The sequence below is a fragment of the Aegilops tauschii genome, chromosome 5 (genome assembly GCF_002575655.3).
Source record: "Aegilops tauschii subsp. strangulata cultivar AL8/78 chromosome 5, Aet v6.0, whole genome shotgun sequence".
Classification (NCBI taxonomy): Eukaryota; Viridiplantae; Streptophyta; class Magnoliopsida; order Poales; family Poaceae; genus Aegilops; species Aegilops tauschii.
In genome coordinates this window covers 459,879,042-459,899,141 of record NC_053039.3, presented here as the reverse complement: position 1 = coordinate 459,899,141, position 20,100 = coordinate 459,879,042, and the positions used below count along the sequence as shown (strand labels likewise).

At 46.1% G+C, this 20,100-nt stretch overlaps 2 protein-coding genes across 2 annotated transcripts; one reads left to right on the top strand and one right to left on the bottom strand.

Annotated features, from left to right (window-relative positions):
- The first annotated feature begins 323 nt into the window (after positions 1–323).
- LOC109755395 (uncharacterized) lies at positions 324–2,559 on the top strand. Its single transcript, XM_020314307.3, has 4 exons — positions 324–1,036; positions 1,293–1,382; positions 2,064–2,131; positions 2,232–2,559. The coding sequence occupies exons 1-4, from the start codon at positions 359–361 to the stop codon at positions 2,356–2,358; spliced, it is 963 nt and encodes a 320-aa protein (XP_020169896.1). The 5' UTR covers positions 324–358; the 3' UTR covers positions 2,359–2,559.
- Positions 2,383–8,823, bottom strand: LOC141023013 (uncharacterized). The gene is made up of 2 exons (XM_073499318.1): positions 7,508–8,823; positions 2,383–2,452 (listed from the first exon to the last, which is right to left on the bottom strand). Exons 1-2 carry the CDS (start codon positions 8,692–8,694, stop codon positions 2,383–2,385), a joined length of 1,257 nt encoding a protein of 418 aa, XP_073355419.1. The 5' UTR covers positions 8,695–8,823.
- Positions 8,824–20,100: the final 11,277 nt, after the last annotated feature.

Sequence of the window (20,100 nt, the reverse complement as noted above, 5' to 3'; positions counted from 1 at the left end):
ACCAAACACCAGGCAGTGTGGTTCGTGCCATGCAGGCAAGAGGGCATGCAGGCAACCAAACAACATGCATATGGTGCATTTGAGTCTGCATTTGCATAGCCAGGTTGGACGGAAAAGTGTATGCAATGCGGGTACTGTAGCGCACGGCAACCAAATACGCCCCAAGTATATCGTGCAACACGGGCAGACGACGTACCACAGTGCCACTACTGCAGCGTATGAACATGGATGGCGGGTCATGCACTGTCATAAATGACCGGCATGCATGCATGGGCCTCACTGCCTTCCGGTCGTCGTTGCCTTGCATATACAAATCGAGCTGCGTGCCACCCAACCCGCCATAACCAATCAAGCAAGGATGGTGAACTGGGTGCAGGTGGTAAGGGAGCACTTCGTGGCCCGGCTGGCCACCAACGCCGGCCTCCGGCAGCACGTCGTGGCCGTGGACGACGAAGCCGGCACCGGCACCGTCCTCAGCTTCTGGCTACCCGAGCACAAGATCATCGCCAGATCCGGAGCCACCGCCGCGGACCAGAGAGAGAAGCACACCACCAGCAGGCACGCCGTGGTGCTCCTGCACGGCTTCGCCGGCGACGGGTTGATGACGTGGGGGTTCCAGGTGGGCGCTCTCGCCGGGTGCGGCTACGACGTGTACGTCCCCGACCTGGTCCACTTCGGCGGCTCCACTTCGCAATCGCCCGACCGCTCCGTGGCGTTCCAGGCGCGGTGCCTCGCGGCGGCGCTGCGGAAGCTCGGCGTGGGGGAGGGGTGCACCGTCGTCGGGTTCAGCTACGGCGGGTTCGTGGCGTTCGAGATGGCCGCGGCGCACCAGGCCCTTGTCGGGTCCGTCGTGGTGTCTGGCGCCGACGTGGCCTACACCAGCGCCATGAACGACGCAATGCTGGAGAGGTTCGGCGCCGGGACGCTCGCGGAGCTGTTGCTGCCGGAGTCGGTCGCGCGGCTGAGGTCGCTCTTCTCCGACGCCATGTATAAGAAGCTCTGGTTTCCCGAACGCCTTCTCAGCGATTTCCTCAAGGTCAGTAACAAACTAACAACATATATGATGTAGTATTTGGTTTGAGGTAAAATATATATGTTACAGTAAATGTGTTAAAAACATTTTTGGTGCCATCCTTTGTGTCATATAACTCAATTTTTATAAGTTCGGTTATTACTAAAGCTCGGATATTAATGTAGAAGTATAAAACTTTGTACAACCGAGAGTGTAAATAAGATGGCATGTGTCATAAGAATCTTGCATGCATGCGCGTTCATGTACATATTGGATGCAGGTGATGTATGCCAACCGACAGGAGAGGAAAGAGATGCTGGAAAAACTCGTGATGATGGACAAACAAGAATCGGCCCCTGTTTTTCAGCAGGTTCACAACACTTCTATAGTTTTAAAACTTGATTTTCCACGATTATTCATGCTGATGCCTGTTCTCATTATCATAACTTGTATCGTGAAATTTAAGGACTGGATTTCTTGAGCACGCATGGTAGTCCACCCCGGTTCACTAGATTTCGCGTCAAGATCTATGCTACTTTTATATAGAAATTTCTCCTTTCGGTGATCCCAAGAAGATAAACATTTGAGCTTGAAACTTTGCAGGTCAACGCCACACAAGTACCACTGTGTGTACAAAATGTTTTAATTTACAGTATGCTTTATCGTTTTAGATATTTCTGTCGTGTCAAAAAAATCTGAAACTATTCTGCACATAAGAGTACTTATGTGATGTTAACCTGCAAAGATACAGGCTAAAATGTTTTCTTGTTTGGGACAAACAAAAAAGACAAGTTTCTATGCACGAACTCTGATACAAAATTGGATGTTTTTCAGATAAGAGGTGCACCTGCATGGGGGCTCAACTAAATTTTTCCAAAAGCAAAACAACGACAATATCCAACAATCCATACTATGCCCACACGTATGAATTTCGACAAATAAGACTATGAACATTTCTGAATGAGAAAAAAACTACATAGTAATGTAGCAATCTCATTATGGATACAAAATCAGTTACTGCTTCATATATCACCGATTTGCACTCATGCAGAACATACTTATGTTGTGGGGCGAGGATGACGACTTCTTTCCCATAGAGAATGCCAAGATGCTAAAAGAGTAAGAAAACCACATATATGCTATCTATCAACAAGCTTGACTACTTCATATCCTCTACCTAGATGCAAAATACAAAAAACTAATGATGTGATGCATGTAGGAAGCTGGGGGAGAAGGCGATGCTGCGAAGCATAAGCAAGGCAGGGCATCTAGCACAGCTAGAGAGGCCTTGTGTCTATAACCACTGCCTTAAAGAATTCTTGGCAACCATCTCCCCTGAACCCTAATCTATTGTTTCTTTATGAATTTTTCTAAAGCCTTGGATGTCCTAATGCTGCTAGCGTTGTCTGGTCGTTGTGATAAAGCATATTAGATGATACCCTGCGCATTACTACGAAATGAGTAGCAATATATTTTCAATGAGATATGCTTGAATGAAATATGCATATTTGGATTAATAATATGAGAAATATATGTGATTTATTGTATTCAAGTATTGTATAGTTGTATTTTTTTTAAAATATAGGTCGTATACTAGAATGAAAAAAAAACTCATCATGTGGTTGCATGTTGAGTTGGTTTTTTTTCTCTCAATGCATGGTTGCATGCCGAAGTGACATGTTCTCAAGTCGAGAGAAATAGAATAGTGAGAATCACCAATAGGATTTTATAGAATTTGGTATTGCGTAATGCTTTTTGGATGCTCTAATGGCGCTAGTATTTTTGGTTGTTGCGCTAAAGCATATTTAATTTGGTGTTGTACAATTTTTCTTCTTTCTTGTTGTATATTTTTTTATGATGCTTGATGATTATGTGGGTTGTCCTATATACCTAAGAAAGTCATCCCCACTAACTTATCTCAACAAGCAAGTATGTCACCTCACCATACAATTATGAATGAGATAAGTGTTGAGTAAATAGGCAATTTCTCGATTAAATTAATCCACGAGTAAATCACTAGCATGGCATTGACACATATGATCGCATATTGATATTCAGTCAAAGTAGCACATACTACGCTAATTGCAGAAAGATCTACGTATAACGCTAGCATGGCTAAAACAGAAAACAGTAGGAGCGGGATAAACGAGTTATACCCTCCAGTAGGCCATGCAGAGGCCGCGGCTTTGGTGGCAGCAGCGGCGTCCTCGGCGGCCTTCTTATCAGCTTCAGCTTTCTCGGCGGCGGCACGTTCGGCGTCGGTGGACATGGTGATGATGAAGGCGACGCGGACGTAGAGGAAGTAGACGATCGGAAGTGAGCAGTCGCGTAATCGCTGCCCAAAAACCTATTCGCCCCTCACCCCGTACAGGAACCAGAAGGGCGTGGTTTCGGAGACCTGCTCTCCCGTCGACCGTGTACGCGGCGGAGGGATGGAGTCACCGGCGGCAGCAGCAGCAAGGGAACGACGGTGGACGTGCGCGTGGAGCAGATGTGATCTGTTCGTGGCGGCTAGGGTTAGGAGACACCGCACACTTATAGGCGCAGCCGCGTGGAGAGACGTGGGCTCGACCCACGTCCGAGTCCGTGACAGCCCACGATCCGACGCGTAGGTGTAAGCTCGGCTCGGCTCAATCCCGCAACCCGCGGCGCGGCGCGTCGTGACGAGGCGTGGCGTGGCGAGGCGGGCGGCGGAGGAGGAGTGCGCGAGGGCCTCTTCTCTTCTCAAGCTCCAATAGCATGTAGAAGAGAAACCCTTATAAGGAGGTCCAACTCCTCTTCCACTTCCGGGGTGGGACTAAACTTCCCACTACACCTAGTGCCATATAACCCACATGGGCCCTTAGAGATTTTTCAGAAATTGCTACATGGGCCTAGAGCCCATCTCAAATTTCAGCAATCCCCCACCAGATCTCGAGGGCCCATTGTGTCCTCTGTTCCAATTACTGTTTCGATATACCAGTGTTTCAGTGAAGACCTGTTAAGGTTGAGCTTCACCCAGAGCAAGTAGCTACACTCCTTCACAACTGAACAATGGACTATGCCTTGAATTGTCAGTTTGGCGTAAAGAAGTTTCACCACATGTCTCACTAGTACTGGGCTGCCGAAGGCTGACCCCTCGGGTGGAGCATATAAGTCACACTCCTGGCCTATTCATGAGTTTACTAGAGATCACCCCAATCTCATAGACTGTGACCAGCAGTCGGACTCATATAGGTGTGTTCCTCCAAAGATCACTCTGTAGGATAGCATCTTGCTTATATAAGCTTCGGAACACATTAAGACAGTAGTCATCCTACCATACAGTATCGAGAGTATTGCATCTCCAACGGAGTGGGTTAGTATATTTACTCTCCTCAGTTCACCACTGGCTTGTTTTTCCAGGTCCTAATTCACGGGATCTCCGATCACATAGGTTGGGTTACTACCATGGCAACTCATGTGGGTCTCATACCCATCTCCCTCGATGCATTATCTATCACAACACGTGATAGCCCTTTCGTAAAGGGATCTGCCAGATTCTTAGCCGTATGGACATAGTCCAACGCTATCACTCCGGAGTTTCTTAATTTTCTGACAGCTTTTAATCTCATTCTTATGTGTTTGGTGGACTTCATGTTGTCCTTTGAACTCTTCACCTTGGTGATGACAGTCTGATTGTCACAGTTCATAAGGATAGCCGGAACCGGTTTATCAACCAATGGCAAGTCCATCAAAAGATCTCGAAGCCATCTCGCTTCGACACCAGATGTGTCTAATGCCGTTAATTCTGCTTCCATTGTCAATCTCGTTAAGATCGTTTGCTTGCAAGACTTCCAGGAAACAGCGCCACCTCCAAGAGTAAACATATACCCAGTTGTGGCCTTCATCTCATCAGCATCAGAGATCCAATTTGCATCACTATACCCTTCAAGTACCGACGGGTCTCCGGTATAGTGAAGTCCATAGTTCATAGTACCTTTCAGATAGCGCATGACTCGTTCAACAGCATGCCAATGTACATCACCCGGTTTGGAAACAAACCGGCTCAGTTTGCTCACAGCAAACGCGATGTCGGGCCTCGTTGCGCTCGCTAGGTACATCAGTGAACCAATGATTTGAGAGTATCTCAACTGATCTATAGCCGTGCCTTTGGACTTTTGAATCAACACGCTAGGATCATATGGTGTTTGAGATGGTGTGCAATCCAAATATCCAAAACGACTCAACACCTTCTCAACATAGTGGGATTGCAGAAGTGTAATCCCACCCTCATTATCTCTCAGTAGCTTGATGTTCAAGATAACATCAGCCACACCAAGGTCTTTCATCTCAAAGTTCTGAGACAAAAACGACTTGACCTCCTCAATGACTTTGAGGTTGGTTCCGAATATCAGTATGTCATCAACATACAAGCACAGTATAACTCCTTCACCCCCACCATGGCGATAGTATACACATTTGTCAGCCTCATTAACAACGAAACCAACAGATGTCAGAGTTGTATTAAACTTATCATGCCATTGCTTAGGTGCTTGCTTCAGGCCATATAAAGATTTCAGCAACCTACACACCTTTCTTTCCTGACCATCTATCACAAAGCCATCTGGCTGTTGCATGTAGATTTCCTCTTTTAGCTCTCCATTCAGAAAAGCCGTCTTAACATCCATCTGGTGGACGAGAAGACCATGCGAGGCTGCCAACGAGAGTAATACTCGAATGGTGGTCAGTCTAGCTACAGGTGAATAAGTGTCGAAGTAATCTTCCTCTTCTTTCTGGTCATAGCCCTTGGCCACAAGCCTAGCCTTGTACTTTTCAATTGTACCATCGGGCCTAAGCTTCTTCTTGAACACCCACTTACATCCTAATGGTTTGCAACCATAGGGACGTTCAGTGATCTCCCATGTCCCGTTAGCCATGATGGAATCCATCTCATTACGGACCGCATCCTTCCAGTAGTCAGCTTCTGAAGAGGCATACGCTTCTGAAATAGAAGTGGGAGTATCATCCACGAGGTACACGAAGAAATCATCACCAAAGGTCTTTGCAGTCCTTTGTCTCTTGCCCCTACCAAGGGTTTCCTCGTCATCCTCCTCAGGATTTTCATCATGTGTTTGTTCATAATATTCCATAGGGATGGCAGGTTCAGGAGTCTCCTCAGATTCCTGTCTAGAAGTGCTTTGCATATCTCTCATAGGAAAAGTATCCTCGAAGAATGTAGCATCCTTAGACTCCATAATTGTACCGACCTTCTGGTCAGGTACCTCAGATTTCACTACTAGAAATCTATAGCCAACGCTGTTCTTAGCGTAGCCCAAATTAACGCAGTCCACAGTCTTGGGTCCAAGCTTACGCTTTTTGGGGATCGGCACATTGACTTTCGCCAGACAGCCCCAAGTGCGCAAGTACGAGAGTGTTGTCCTCCTCTTTGCCCATTTCTCATAGGGAGTGATCTCATTATCCTTTGTCGGAACTTTATTCTGGACATGACATGCCGTCAATATAGCCTCTCCCCACCATGCCTTGGATAAACCCGATGTATCTAACATGGTGTTAACCAAATCAGTTAGAGTACGGTTTTTCCGCTCGGCAACCCCGTTTGACTGGGGTGAATAGGGAGGCGTCCTCTCATGAATAATGCCGTGTTCCGCACAGAAAGAATCAAACTCACTCGAGAAGTACTCTCCACCACGATCTGACCGGACTCGTTTAATTTTCTTTTCAAGTTGATTCTCAACTTCTGCCTTATAGATTTTAAAGTAGTGTAGAGCCTCATCTTTAGTATTTAACAGGTACACATAGCAATATCTAGAGGAATCATCTATCAATGTCATGAAGTATTACTTTCCACCTTTAGTCAACACACTATTCATCTCACAAAGATCAGAATGTATGAGTTCTAATGGTGCCAAGTGTCTCTCCTCCGCGGCCTTGTGAGGCTTGCGAGGTTGCTTAGCTTGCACACATGAAAGGCACTTAGAGCCTTTGGCTAAAGTAAAACTCGGGATTAAATCCAACTTGGCTAGCCGCGTCATAACACCGAAACTAATGTGACAAAGACGTGAATGCCAAACCTCAGATTCATTAACATTCGAATGAACATGGTTCACGACTTTATTACAAAAATCTGCGAGGGAAAGGCGGAACATCCCTCCGCTCTCATAACCTTTTCCAACAAAGAGTCCATATTTCGTAACAACTAATTTATTAGACTCGAAAACCAACTTAAACCCTTCTCTACATAGAAGGGAGCCACTAACGAGGTTCTTCTTGATGGCGGGGACATGCTGCACGTTCTTCAGCTGCACGATCCTTCCCGAAGTAAACTTCAGATCGACCGTGCCAACACCATGAACAGAAGCACTCGCGCCATTCCCCATCAATACGGACCCGTGGCCTGTGACCTGGTAAGAAGTGAACAATGACATGTCAGCACACACATGTACACCTGCACCTGTGTCCACCCACCAATCGGTGGGCTGAAACACTGAAAAAACAGTAAATAAACTACCGTACCCAGGTGCACCATTCTCATTGTTGTCCACAATCATGTTGACGGACTTGGAGTCCTGTCCTGACTTCTTGTACTTGTTTGGGCACTTGTTGGCCCAATGTTCAACCGAACCACAAGTGAAGCAGCCCTCGTCCTTCTTGTTCTTCTTGAAGGTCTTCTTACCCTTCTTCTTAAAGTCGGTATTGTGTTGGACACCGTTCTTTCCCTTGGGCTTGTGGGAGTTGAAGTTCTTCTGGTTCACCATGTTGGCGACAGAAGTCCCTTCGGCCCCTTTTCCGTGCGAGTCCTTTGCCCTTGAATTCTGCTCAACACTCAGATGGCCAATGACATCCTCCACAGAGAATTCACGCCTCTGATGTTTCAGAGTGGTGGCAAAGTTCCTCCAGGAATTAGGGAGCTTAGCGATTATGCAGCCCGCGACAAACTTGCCCGGTAACTCGCACTTAAGAAGTTCAAGCTCCTTAACAATGCATATTATCTCATGAGCCTGCTCCAATACAGGACGGTTTTCAACCATCTTGTAATCATGGAACTGCTCTATAATATACATCTCGCTTCCGGCATCGGCTGCCCCGAACTTAGATTCGAGCGCCTCCCACAAGTCCTTGGCAACATGCACATGTAAATATGCGTCGACCAGTTTATCTCCGATCACGCTAAGAACTGCTCCGAGAAACACAACGGTAGCCTCCTTGAACGCCTTCTCCTGTTCAGGAGCAATCGTTCCCGTGGAGACACCGGTGACCCAGAACACGTTCATAGCCGTGAGCCATAACGTGGTCTTAGTCTGCCAACGCTTAAAGTATGTACCGGTAAACTTATCCGGTTTCAGTGCAGCGGCAAAGCCACTTGCCGAAAAATTCCTACACATATTAGGTTTTTGGATTGTTGAGTAAATAGGCAATTTCTCGATTAAATTAATCCACGAGTAAATCACTAGCATGGCATTGACACATATGATCGCATATTGATATTCAGTCAAAGTAGCACATACTACGCTAATTGCAGAAAAATCTACGTATAACGCTAGCATGGCTAAAACAGAAAACAGTAGGAGCGGGATAAACGAGTTATACCCTCCAGTAGGCCATGCAGAGGCCGCGGCTTTGGTGGCAGCAGCGGCGTCCTCGGCGGCCTTCTTATCAGCTTCAGCTTTCTCGGCGGCGGCACGTTCGGCGTCGGTGGACATGGTGATGATGAAGGCGACGCGGACGTAGAGGAAGTAGACGATCGGAAGTGAGCAGTCGCGTAATCGCTGCCCAAAAACCTATTCGCCCCTCACCCCGTACAGGAACCAGAAGGGCGTGGTTTCGGAGACCTGCTCTCCCGTCGACCGTGTACGCGGCGGACGGGATGGAGTCACCGGCGGCAGCAGCAGCAAGGGAACGACGGTGGACGTGCGCGTGGAGCAGATGTGATCTGTTCGTGGCGGCTAGGGTTAGGAGACACCGCACACCGTCCGAGTCCGTGACAACCCACGATCCGACGTCTCAGATCGTGGCCCAGCTGTCAGAAAACTCTCCGTCAGTGACTATATTTTAAGCAAAAGACAATGTCTCACAAGCCATGGATGGTGTGGCAGCGATATACAACCAGTTGTTCGAGGCCTTGAGCTCTTTTCTTAAAAAGGGGGGCCTCGAGCTCTTGAACAGAAGTGGTGCGACCGCGTTGCTAGCTCCGGATTTCTAGAGCTCACAATCGATTGGAGAACTGAAGATGCATGACGGTTGTGCTCTTGGAAAGATGCACCAACTGCTTAAATATATGCCCTTTTTGGGAGCTCCTATTCCCCGCCTTCAGTGGGGAAGCTTCGAGGGTTCGTTTTGGGATTTACGCCCACTTGTTTGCTTAATGAATATACGGCGCGGGCAACGACAACCTCTGTGTTTCTTGTTCTTCGGGTCGTTCCGTTCAGATGACTAGCACGTGGTGATGTAGCACACAATATTTTTTAAGTAGCTTATTTCTTGACATACTTAAAACAAGTGATTAAGAAAATTCACAAATTAAAAAAATGATCAGGAAGATTCAAAATGTTCCACAAACCTGGAAAGAGTCATGATTTTTTGAAAATGTTGGATTTGAAAAAAATGTTCACGAATTTTCTCAAATGTTCCATGAATTTAAAAAGCTTTTGCAAATTCGAAAAATGCACAGAGGGTTTTGAGAGTGTTCATTAATTTTAAAAAATTAAATAATTTAAAATATGTTAAAAATAGTTGTGGATTTTAAAATATATTCAGAAAAATTATTCCCAAAATTTAAAACTGTGCACGAATTTAAAGAATAATCATAGATGTTAAAAATGTCGTCAACTTTATGAATGTTCATGATTTATAAAATATGTTCAGGATTTTTTTTGGGAATTTCACATTTTTTATATTTTAAAAAATGTCCAAAAACTTTAGAAGTATTCATAAATTAAAAAATTTAGTGGAATTTAAAAATATTCACTAATAAAAATGTTCACGAGTTATTTCCAAAAATAAAAATTAATAATGGAAAAAGGAAATAAAATGATGTAGAAGAGAAAAAAAAGGAAAAAAACAGTAAAAGAAACAAAAGAAAAAAAGTAAATCCAGCAGAAAAACAGAGATAGGAAAGAAAATAGAGTGGAGTCTTCTCAAAACTCAGAAAATCATACCAACGAAACAAAATAGCCCTCTAATTGGGCTGACTTAATACAGAGTTTGACGTAGAGACAAGGAGTCGGTAACGTACGAAAATCATACTATTTCCGGCAGCGTGCGTGAAATAGGGTTTTCCGCCATTTTTGTGGACAGAGAAAGAAGAGGAGTTAGATAATGGGAGGTGGGCTGGGCTGCTTGGCTGAAGGTAGGTACAGTTTCAAATTATAACAGTCAGCGTGGTAGAGCACATACATGTACTGTATATGTTCTAAAAAAACATGTACTGTATATACCTACATCCTTGATTTTTTTTGGCAAAAATAATAGGACCTTAGACCTATCTGGCTTCAAGTTGACCTGGGGAACATATGGATACATGTGGAACAAGCATATAACACTTTTTTCGCTGGAAGCAGACTTTTGGCTCTCAGTATATATGCATCTGATATGTAAAAATAATTTAGTAATTAGTAACTGAAAAAAAGTCAAATGTTCTGAAACCTCTTTGGAAACAAAACCAATACTATATAAAAGTTACTAATCACACTTTTTCCTTGAATTTTTTTGCCTGAATTCGACGGGGTTTTTCCTTCACGAAACTTTTTATACGACTACAACAAAATGTCAAGTTTGTTTCCGAAAAAGTTTCAGATACTTTTGGCTTTTTTTGTGATTACTATTTCCATATGAGGTGCATATACACCAGAGAGCCAAGGGGTATTTCCCCTTTGTTGCTCTATCCTCATATGTGTGTCCCTCCTCGGCCACTGAGAGGGCAGCAACATGCCATTATTTAAATGGGAGATTGAATTTTCACCACTCGGGTGTCTAGGCACCCGGTTATCCCAACCATCCGTCCAGGAAACAGCTACTCGGGATATGGACCAGACCCTGCATCACTAGTTGTATTAGCAGGTCTAGGATTTCTTTAAGCGGCGAAGACTACTAATATTTGAAACGACACTGGACCTATTCTCGCAGTGCAGTTGAATGCATCAGCGGGACAACGGAGGGAAAATTTCGTGTTTTGACCCTTTTTGGTAAGAAATTCAGGATCTGACCCCCGTTTGAATTTATTTCGGGATCTGACCCTTTTGCCTACCGCCAGGGGGGCTGGCGGTAGGTGTGCACGTCCTACCGCCATCCTCTCTGGCGGTAGGACCTTTGACGGCGACTGACGGCCGTCTGAGCTGGCTGACGTGGAAAAGGGCCTACCGCCAAGGGCTCCGGCGGTAGGGTACTGAAGCCTACCGCCAGACCCTCTGGCGGTAGGGTCCTGTGTGGTGGATAAGGTGGGGAGGGGCTGGTTTGTGGGCCCCACCACCACTCTTCTTCCCCACTCACCCTCTTCCCCGTGCTCAGCTCCTCTCACCCCTCTCTCCCCCTCACAAATCCCCCTAGATCCACTCCATTTGCTTGACATTTCACCGGTGGATCCGGAGCATTTTCATCACCCAAGGTACCTCCCCCATTCCCCCTCCTTTTGATTGGTTGAGATCTTTGTTTTGTGTGCTTTTGGTCAATTTATTGCAAACCCTAGGTGTTGATCTTGTTGTGTGCATTTATGATGCATTTATGGCTAGGGTTATGGTTATGTTAGGGGTTAGTGTTAGGGTTAGGGTTATGGTATTTATGTTGGGGGTTATGTTGGTGGTTATATATGTTGGGGTTTAGGGTTATAGTGGTTATGTTAGGGGTTATGGTTAGGGTTAGGGTTAATGGTTAGGTTAACTTTAGTATGAATAGTAGTTAGTTGTCCAATTTATGCAAAATTTAGTTCATTTGTCCATTTGTGTTGGTTGGATGACATATATGGATTGATTATATTGTTTCCAATTTCTTAGATGCATAAGCTCGTTAATGTTCATTATTTGGACAAGTCGACATTTATGCTTGGAAATGACGATGAAGGGGAAGAGGCTATGGTTTTTGACACAAGTCCAAGCTTTGATGATCTTGTAGTTAAAGTGAGAAGCGTCTTACATTGGAATGACCCGAATGCCAAGGTTAAGCTTATTGGGAGGTATGACGTTGGATTGGGAGTAAAGTCCCGATTAAAGAGTATGCCCATCACCTCCCAATTGCATTGGAATGTGTACAAGGAAAAAGTAGACGCATCACAAGACAAGTATCTTGAGATCTTTGCCACAAAGGTTGATCCTCCTCCTCCTTTGCAAATTGATCTCAACCGCAATGCATCCTCCCCAATACATGATGATAGTGTCGAGGTGTATGTCCCCAATTGTTCTAGCCAACCATCAAGTAGCCAACCCAATGAAGATCATATCAATGCTAGCGCCATAGTACTCCATCATGATGCTATTCCTCATGTTGAAGAAGATGCTAGTGGTCATGTTGATGATGATGCTATTGTTTCTCAAGAGGATGCTTACTTGGAGAATGAAGAGATCCATTACAATCCAATTGGTAACTTGGATGTCATTGTGCGGCAACAAGACATGGACCGTACCCTCCCTTATAACCGTATGTGTGGGTATAATTCGGATGACGAGGGTCCGGAGGAAGAATTGGATGAGGATGGGTTGACTGCGCAAGAAAATGAAATCTACAAGAAGGTGGCCGGCAAGGAGAGAGGGCCGCCATTGTTTAGGGATGTGAGTCTTGCGAACAATGTCGTCGTTGACGGTGGGCTGAGATTCTGGTTGTCTGAGCCAACGCCGTGCCCCAAATTTAGTGATCCTCGACCAGAAAATGAGGATGAGAATGCTCATTTGAAGAAAGGCATCAAGTTTGGTTCTTTGGTAGAGTTCAAGATATGGTTGTGTGACTATGCCATTAGGAACCATAGGCCGTTTGTTGTTGGTCATTCAAATCAAAAACTTCAGTACACAGTCAAATGTGACCAAGAAGATTGCAAATGGAAGGTCCGCGGGAGAAAAATCAAAGAAACCGGGCAATGGGTGTTGAAGAGTCATGTTGGCACTCACACGTGCGTACCCCCGGACAAGGCCGACCGAAGCAAAGGACACCGTCAACTCATGTCTGAGTATCTAGGATACAAATTGTTGCATCAAATAGCACATGATCCAACCGTGAAGGTCAAGTTTCTCATGTCTTCGATTGAGGAACTTTTCGGATACCCGGTCAAGTATGGGAAGGCATGGATGGCGAAGGCAAACGCTATTAGGATGTTGCATGGTGATTATGAGGCCGCATATAACATTCTTCCCAAGATGTTGGCAGCCATTGCTCATCGAAACCCGGGAATGCGCCATCGGGTGGAGTCAACTGACGGAGTGTTTCGTCGTGCCTTTTGGAGCTTTGGACAATGCATTGAGGCATTCACGTATTGTGCGCTTCCAACTAACGCCTATGACCTTCCACAGGTATGCTAGAGAAGTAACATGTTACTCTAAAATGTGTGTCAACACTAACATCCGTTTTACATGCAGTCACCGCCTCCTCTATGCAAATACTTCAGTTGGATAGATCATGAAGTGCCAAAAGATATCCAAAAGGACCAATATGAAGATTGTCTTAGGCGCCAGCGGCTGTTCGAAGAAAGGTTTCAAAGAGGCTTGGAGGAAGAGCGTCGTCAGAAAGAGAGGATGGAGCGGAAGCAACGCGAGGAGGAGAGGGCACGCCAAGCGAAACTTGCTCGTGAGGAGGAGAGGGCAAGAAAGCTTACAAAAGCTCGCAAGGCACAAGAGGAGGATGAGGCACGTGACAAGAAGGGGAATGGCCCCGTATGACTCAGTAAAGCCTTCGCTTCGGTGGACTCGTCATGTAACCGGATGAAGCCATGCCAAATTTATCATGAACTATGTAGTACTAAGGCAAGAAGCCAAGTGTCGTGAACTTGTCGTGAATGAATTTGCCATTTGAATTGAATTTGGTGTGAAGATGTTTGCAAGGTGTTGTGAATGAATTCAGTTTGTCAGCATATTCTATGATTTGTCACAATTCTTATTGAAAAACTGTTGTGCTGGGAAGAGAAGAGGGATAGAACAGAACAGAGTGCTCTGTTTTCAGAGTTTTTAACCCTACCACCACAGGCCTTGGCGGTAGGATGCTGGACCCTACCGCCAGCGCACATGGCGGTAGGGGGGCAAACCTGCTGTGACGAAGAAACCAAAGTGAATGGCGGTAGGATCAAACCCTACCGCCACACCCGCTGGCGGTAGGTTGCAGGACCCTACCGCTAGGGAGCATGGCGGTAGGGGGTGACAAACCTTCTGTAACGAGAAACACGAGCACCCTGGCGGTAGGTTCGACCCTACCGCCAGGGTGCTCGTGTTTCTCGTTACAGAAGAACCTACCGCCAGGGTGCTCGTGTTTCTCGTTACAGAAGGTTTGCCACCCCCTACTGCCATGCTCCCTGGTGGACCCTACCGTCAGGGTGCTCGTGTTTCTCGTTACAGAAGGTTTGCCACCCCCTACCACCATGCTCCCTGTCGGTAGGGTCCTGCAACCTACCGCCAGCGGGTGTGGCGGTAGGGTTTGATCCCTCTCCTCCCCTCTGTTTTGCCCCATTTGTCGAATGTTAGAATAATATACCCAATTCTATCAAATATTAGAATTACCATCTCGCTAGCACATACATAACTCAACTCAACATAGTTCATTACATCCATGAATAACACATGTTCAAACTTATTAAAACATGAGCCGGTTCGGATGACATCGGTTGAAACTAATAACTCATGCTCAACGGCACATTTTCTAAACAGGTAAACATATTTCTCATACTTATCAGACGTTCAATTTGATCGTCACGCGCTTGATTACGCTTCAGTTGACCCAACACACCATTCGTTTCACGGAACCAAGCCCATGCAGCACGGCGGGCGGGATTCTCTGACACGCCTTGTTTGATTGCCCATCCTATGAACTGGCCGGGTTTCCTCAAGTCCATCTCAAGGAATTCTTCTTTGCTTGCAGTGAATGCAATCTCAATTGCCAAAGCGTGTCTGCAAGCATATTCCCGGTCTTGCAGCTCCTCAATCATCCTCTCTTTCTTGTTCACAAGCTTTTGGAAAGCTTTTTTCTCCTTAGCATCACAAGGTTCCCCGATAACATAATACTTGCTAAAATCCTTCATGGCCGCATTTGCCTCATCACAACTCTTTAACCATGCTTCACATTCCCTCTTCAAGCAACGGTGCCGCTCCGAAATGAGCTTCTCACACGCTATGTTCATAGTCATGGATCGAATGTCCATCCTACATGAATAAACGGGTTTAAGATGACATAGAACAAAACAGAAAATAAATTGAGTAGAGTATAACACTTGGTTACTTGATATGACATACCGTGCCATCCTACATTTCGAAATGTTAAGGGTACAAGTCATAGTAGTTCTTAATGAGTTCAAATGTTAAGGGTACAAGTCATAGTAGTTCAAATGATGACCAAGCAAAGGGTACATGTCATTACAGTCGAAATGACAAAGATTACATAGCCTCATGCAATTCTACGTGGCGTACGGTCCCGCGTTGCAACAAATAACATCATTTCTTTCTTTGACCCATGCCCAACGAGAAACCCGGTTCTCGTCCGACGAGAATGGTTGGCGAACTAACCAATCAATGACCTGACCATGATTTCCCATGTCTATCTCAGCATATTCTCCCCTTGTCACACACAATGCAATTTGCATTGCTAGATCACGCCTACAATTTTTTTCCGCCGTCTTGAGCTTGTTCATCTGTCTCTCCTTTTTTTTGATAAAATTTTCGGAACGGTCATTATTGAAATAATAATGTGAAAAGGCTCTACACTCCGTATTCAACGCATCAATGGCTTCGATCCACAAGTTCATCTTTTCCTCAATCAATTCGCGTTCACGGTTGGCCGCCGCCTCAGCAGAAGCTTCAAAGAAACGAACCGTGCCATCCTACATTTCGAAAAGTTGCTATTAAAGTAACTTAGGTTTAATTGCTTTCTTAAGCCTAACCCAACCCCAATTATGTACACGAAGACTAGCACTAGATCTAGGTACACAAACTATTCTACAAGCAATTCGAACCACATCATACATAAGGAAATCACAAACATAAACCTAAATGGATCATATTAATTGATTTGACCACACCAAAAATGATAAACTAGGGTTTGCAACCAAGCAAATGCACACAAAACAAAGATCTCAACCAATCAAAAGGAGGGGGAATGAGAGAGGTACCTTGGGTGATGAAAATGATCCGAATCCACCGGTGAAATCTCAAGCAAGTGGAGGGGATCTAGGGGGGTTTGTGAGTGGGAGAGAGAGGGGAGAGGAGCTGAGCACGGGGAAGAAGGTGAGTGGGGAAGAAGAGTGGTGGTGGGGCCCATAAACCAGCCCCTCCCCACCTTATCCACCACACAGGACCCTACCGCCAGAGGGTCCGGCGGTAAGCTTCAGTACCCTACCGCCAGAGCCCCTGGCGGTAGGCCCTTCTCCACGTCAGCCAGCTCAGACGACCGTCAGTCGTCGTCAAAGGTCCTACCGCCAGAGAGGATGGCGGTAGGACGTGCACACCTACCGCCAGCCCCCCTGGCGGTAGGCAAAAGGGTCAGATCATGAAATAAGTTCAAACGGGGGTCAGATCCTGAATTTCTTACCAAAAAGGGTCAAAACACGAAATCTTGCCGACAGCGGAACATGCATCGATGTGACTATACCTCTTTTTTATCTCCTCTCTCTTCTGACATGTATCACTGTCACACACGTCTCACAAAAAGAAAACACTCCTTACCTTTCTCCCCTCACTCCTTTCACAACCTCTCTCTCCTCCCCGAACTCCCGTCACTCTCTCATGGAAAAAAGCTATTTTATCTCTCTTCTCTCTCACAGCCTCTCTCTCCTCTCTCCCCCGCCATTCCTCTCTCACACACGGGCTCACTGAAAGAAGAGGCTCTCTCTCCTCACCTTTCTCCTCTCTCCAATCAAAAGAAGAACACAGAAAAATATACTAGAACTAGCAAGAGGCCCATGCGTTGCATGGAACATCGAGATGCATTTATACGAGTTATTTATCTTGTGGGAAACAAAGATGAACGAGGGAAGGCCTTATCTGCAAATGTGGAGAGGGGTGCGGGTATCTTTTTGTAAAATTGATATAGTTTGCTTTCTATCCGCCAGATATAGATCGGACGGTCTATATTGTAGGATGGTAGGCACACCATCATCACCAACTCGATTTTTTTATAAGAGTAGAGATAGACGAGATTGACATAACATGATGAGAACTCCGGTCAAAAGAAGCACAACGCTGCATGCACCACCTGTGACCTGTCCTATCAACTATGGCCCGCTGTCTTACCCATATGCAAAAGCCTAGTCTGCATATGCCCTGTCCAGCACTGCGCTTTAGCTGATTAATTAAAACTGCCATCGCTAATGGCCTGCTCCTGGCTGCACCACCGCACGAATCATTAGGCTGCTTTCAATGCATTGGTGCTTACATGAGGTGCTAAGCATATTAAATACTTTAGCAACTAAAGACCCCAATGCATAGGTGCTTAACTTGTTGGTGCTAAGTATCCTTCATTTAATGATTTTGCAATTAAAGTTCTTCATGTATTGGTGGGATTCTTCCATTTAAGTGTTTTGCCTAGGTTCTCGCGCTTGGCATTGTTTCTTCCTGGGGTCACCACACTCATCTCTCTCCTCTTAATTACCTTGCCACATCAGATTTGTTGCCTACATGGCAGCATTAGCACCTGTACAAGGTGGAGCATTGGGAGGGGCCTTAAAGGGCTGGACGCGCGAGATAAAAGGGTGCCGGGGCTCCCGGGTGTCATTAGGCTGGTCATAGTGGGGAGTAACTTATGACACTAGTCTAAGTTACTACCTTCATAATGCAAAGTAATGTAATAGTACTATCATAGATGGCTTCATTTATTAGCTCGTAGACTCATCTTGTCTTGAAAAGCGTTATGTTGCAGTAACATATTATGTTACCACCTCTCATTAATTACTTGCCACATAAACAGAATTTTCTTGAAGTGCGCTATGTTACTAGATAAGTTACTCCCACTATGACTAGCCTCACACCTTTCCGTTGCATGGAAACGAAGAAGATCGAGCTCGAGTATGTGCCAACAGAGCTGCAGCTCGCGGACATGCTCACGAAACCTCTTGGGCGTGGTCGACTGCAGCAGCTGAGATCAAGCATCGGCATGGTCGAGCTAACTACCTGAACCTTCAGCTTAAGGGGGTGATTGTCAGGGTAAACTTCAGTTTCAGTTGACAGTATGGTTTTAGGTGTCGAAAGTTTCAATTTCGACAGTAGTTTTCCTTCTTCAGTTTCGTCAGAATAAACCGAGTTGCGCATTGGAGTAGCTAGCTAGGATCACTGCGCCTTGACCTGATCCTGGGATGGATGGAACGACTGAACGGTCACGGCGCCATGACGGGCAACGAGTAGGGAGTGTTGGGATGGCAGCACTCGCGACCTGCTCGTGCCCGGCTTTCTCTCGTTTTCTGTTAGAGTTTGCAACGACTGAATAAAAGGAAAGAGCAAAAAATCTGCAAACAGTTGAGCTGCGCAAAAACATCTCTCTCTCTCTCTCCCCCACCTCTCCGGTGATTGCCGGAGCTAGCAGGGGCGGAGTCCGTCTGACACAGCCTCGTACGTGCAGCCGCTGCGTGTGGCCTCCGCGTGCGCGCTGGCTGCCACGAGTTGGCCGGATAATGCCCAGACAATGCCCAGATAATGGCCGGATAATGCCCAGACAATGCATGGCTTATTTCCAACACTGGCGGCCGTTGCCAGCCCAGCCGTGCGCCCGCTGTGTGCAGCCGTGCTGGCCATGCGCTCGTGGTGGCCGCGGCGTGCGGGCTGGTCGCCTCGCATGCTGCCATCCGTGCGTAGCCGCGGCGTGCCACCGTGCGTGCTGGTTGGCGCGCGCAGCCGTGTCAGGGCTGGCTGTGCACAGCTGCCTATTGGCTTGCGCGTGCATACTATTCGCCGGGTGCACGCTAGCCACCACCGCGTGCTGCAGCATGCTAGCCGTGCGTGCTGGCCGTGCATGCCGCCGTCGCGTGTGCTGGCTGCGTGCTGCCGCCGCGTGATGGCCGAGGCGCTCGTGCCTGCGCATGCCACGCTCGCCGGCCGCCCGCCACCGCATCCAGCAAGGATTCATCTGCCTTCTTTCTTCCCAGGCTGCGTGCTCTACGGTGTCGCACACAACGTGTTCGTTAAAATGCCATAGAATGAGGATTCGGATTTGAGGAGTGAGATTGTTTTGGAGAGAGAAGGTGAGGATGAAAACGGAGGTACCCGGATACCGACCGGATATGTCCGCAGACGTTTGAGGGGTCAAATTAGATGGTTTGTGGCTGTAGATGCTTTTCTTTTTTTTGCGAATAGGCTGTAGATGCTCTTACATGGAAATACATGCAAACTGATTTTCGTTCAACCAAATTATTACGGATGAAAGAAATAATTTATTCCATGATGCTCGTACTTGTAGGAGATCCACCTTGAAACATACCAGGCAACATAGCCCACTTGGGGCAACTAATTGGAGGAGCCGATGAACGACGGTGCAACATTGAGGAGCACATTGACAGGAGGGGGATGAACGAGACGAGAAGAGCTACGGCATAGAGAAGGAACAAGAAGGAAATTTACCAGTTCAGTGCAGGTTGCCGTGGTTGAGCATAAATGAGGTGCAACTCAACTTTGTCAACAGCGTGGGCCATGGTCATTTTTTTGGCAGTGTAATATGTGCTTTCCTAACTATGAGCACGAAAAACAATTTTGATAATTACATGTTCTCGACTCAGAAAAAATGGCATATCCCCGGTTAACGCAAAAGTAAAATTCCAGTCGAAACTTTAATAAACTACAATAAAAATTTAAGAAAAAATTATTGGAACTTAAGTTCTGATTGTTGTTGTTCTGTTCAAACTTGAAAGGGCCATACCCATAATATTATAACACAAGTAATTCAGCTAACAGATTCCTACCACTTAATTTAATTTAATTTTATCTTCCCAGAGTTCCCTCTACTAG

Bases quoted from the DNA above. Each gene is read 5' to 3' on its own strand.
- LOC109755395 (XM_020314307.3), top strand. From the start codon at position 359: ATGGTGAACTGGGTGCAGGTGGTAAGGGAGCACTTCGTGGCCCGGCTG. The intron at 1,037-1,292 runs GTCAGTAACAAA...TATTGGATGCAG, and splicing joins TTCTCAGCGATTTCCTCAAG to GTGATGTATGCCAACCGACA. The intron at 2,132-2,231 runs GTAAGAAAACCA...TGATGCATGTAG, and splicing joins AATGCCAAGATGCTAAAAGA to GAAGCTGGGGGAGAAGGCGA.
- LOC141023013 (XM_073499318.1), bottom strand. From the start codon at position 8,694: ATGTCCACCGACGCCGAACGTGCCGCCGCCGAGAAAGCTGAAGCTGAT. The intron at 2,453-7,507 runs GTACGGTAGTTT...AGTAATGCGCAG, and splicing joins AATGAGAATGGTGCACCTGG to GGTATCATCTAATATGCTTT.